This window comes from Callionymus lyra, chromosome 15 (genome assembly GCF_982586985.1).
Source record: "Callionymus lyra chromosome 15, fCalLyr1.hap1.1, whole genome shotgun sequence".
Lineage (NCBI taxonomy): Eukaryota > Metazoa > Chordata > Actinopteri > Syngnathiformes > Callionymidae > Callionymus > Callionymus lyra.
Genome location: NC_141832.1, coordinates 5,107,527 through 5,110,026, shown reverse-complemented (window position 1 = coordinate 5,110,026; position 2,500 = coordinate 5,107,527). Strand labels below are relative to the sequence as shown.

The window sequence follows — 2,500 nt, the reverse complement described above, 5'->3', positions numbered from 1 at the left end:
GATGACCACACTGACCTAGCGTGACGTCACCAACATGCTAACATGTTTATGATGAACACACTGACCTAGCGTGACGTCACCAACATGCTAACACGTTTATGATGAACACACTGACCTAGCGTGACGTCACCAACATGCTAACACGTTCATGATGACCACACTGACCTAGCGTGACGTCACCAACATGCTAACACGTTCATGATGAACACACCTGACCTAGCGTGACCTCACAAACATGCTAACATGTTCATGATGAACACACTGACCTAGCGTGACGTCACCAACATGCTAACATGTTCATGATGAACACACCTGACCTAGCGTGACCTCACAAACATGCTAACATGTTCATGATGAACACACTGACCTAGCGTGACGTCACCAACATGCTAACACGCGTGTGCTCCTCAGCTCTGTCCTACAACGTGGCTCTGTGTCACTACAGCCTGAAGAACTTCGTCCAGGCTCACAAGTACATCGACGAGATCATCGAGCGAGGCATCAGGGAACACCCCGGTGAGTCCTTCTTCTTCTTCTTCTCCTCAGCAGCTCAGTGACGGTGTCTCCTGGAGCAGAGCTGAGCGTCGGCATGACGACGGAGGGCGTGGAGGTGCACAGCGTGGGGAACACCCTGGTCCTGCACCAGAGCGCTCTGATCGAGGCCTTCAACCTCAAGGCCGCCATAGAGTACCAGCTGAAGAACCGTGAGTCGCCAGATGGTCTCGGATGATCTCATGAGATCTTCCTGTGGTTAACAAGTGTGTGTTCAAGTGTGTGTTCAAGTGTGTGTTCAAGTGTGTTCAAAAGTTGCTCTGATTTCCTTCCTGTGTTTTTTTTCTGCAGTCAGAGGAGCTCAGGAGGCTCTGACGGACATGCCCCCCCGATCTGACCAGGTGTGTGTGTGTGTGTGTGTGTGTTAGTGCATGTTTGTACGTGTGTGCATGTTTGTACGTGTGTGTGCATGAATGTGTTTGTGTGTGTTGTACATGTGTGTTTTTTTTTTAATGTTATGCTTTGTGAATGTGTGTTCGTGTGCATCTGTGTGTGTGCATGCATGTGTAATTGTGTGCATTTGTGTGTGCATGCATGTATAATTGTCTGCTTGTTTTTGTTTGTGTGCGTCTGTGTGTGCATGCATGATCAGTTGTGTGCTTGTTTGTGTGCCTTTGTGTGTGCATGCATATGTAATTGTGTGCTTGTTTTCTTCTTTGTGTGCGTCTGTGTGCATGCATGTTCAATTGTGTGCTTGTTTGTGTGTGCATGCATGTGTAATTGTGTGCTTGCTTGTGTTTGTGTGCATTTTTTGTGTGCATGCATGTGTAATTGTGTGCGTTTGTGTGTGTCTGTGTCTGTGTGCATGCATGTGTGATTGTGTGCTTGTTTGTGTGCGTTTATGTGTGCATGCATGTGTAATCGTGTGCTTGTTTGAATTTGTGTGCGTCTATGTGTGCATGCATTTGTAGTTGTGTGCGTTTGTTTGTGTCTGTGTCTGTGTGCATGCATGTGTGATTGTGTGCTTGTTTGTGTGCGTCTGTGTGTGCATGCATGTGTGTTTTTGTGCGTTTTTGTGTCTGCTGTGTGAATTTGTGTTTGTGTGCGTCTGTGTCCGTGCATGCATGTGTGTTTTTGTGTCTGCTGTGTGAATGTGTTTGTGTGTGTGCATGCATGTGTAATTGTGTGCGTTTGTGTGTGTCTGTGTCTGTGTGCATGCATGTGTGATTGTGTGCTTGTTTGTGTGCGTTTATGTGTGCATGCATGTGTAATATTGTGCGTTTGTGTGTGTCTGTGTCTGTGTGCATGCATGTGTGATTGTGTGCTTGTTTGTGTGCGTTTATGTGTGCATGCATGTGTTATTGTGTGCATGTCTGTTTGTTTGTGTATTTTTTGTGTCTGTGTTTATGTGCGTGTGTTTCTTTGTTCATTTGTGTGTGTGCATGTGGTTGTGTTTTCTATTGACAAGTGTAAACATGAAACGTACGTTATTGATCACCTGGAGCAGAAACTCTTATTTTTCAAGTTGCATTTAAAGTAGTAAATGATGTGAATAAACCAGCAAGAATCAATTCAAGGTCGTCAGGAACATCTAGTTCGAGCCGGTCGGCACTAAAAGAGTCAACGAGCTTCACTTCTTCCGGGTCTGAACCGGAGCTGGTGTAGGTGTGAAGGCTCAAATGGTGGTCCAGGTGAAAACAGTAACTCATCTTGAGTTGTGAGGATCTGCTGCCTCCTAGTGGCGAACATCAGAAGAATCATCGCCACAGCAGTTCCCGTGGTGCGTTCACTGACATCTGATCCCGTGTTACTCTGCCCTCCTCAGGAACTGGACCCGGTGACCCTTCACAACCAGGCTCTGCTCAACATGGACTCCAGACCCTCCGAGGGGTTCGAGAAGCTGGCGTTCCTGCTGCAGCAGCCGTCCTTCCCCCCGGTGACCTTCGGGAACCTGCTGCTGCTCTACTGCAAACACGAGGTACCTCGCGTCACCGGCTTGTCCGGACCT

The 2,500-nt window shown here is 47.5% G+C and overlaps 1 protein-coding gene across 1 annotated transcript in view; it reads left to right on the top strand.

The window, feature by feature from the left end:
• Positions 1 to 2,500, top strand: part of ift70 (intraflagellar transport 70) — a 19,956-nt gene that overhangs the window by 4,107 nt on the left and 13,349 nt on the right. The window contains exons 6-9 of the mRNA XM_087809944.1: positions 412 to 516; positions 576 to 704; positions 844 to 893; positions 2,318 to 2,470. Of these exons, the coding sequence (XP_087666070.1) occupies positions 412 to 516; positions 576 to 704; positions 844 to 893; positions 2,318 to 2,470 (437 nt within the window). The remainder of the gene's footprint in view (positions 1 to 411; positions 517 to 575; positions 705 to 843; positions 894 to 2,317; positions 2,471 to 2,500) is intronic.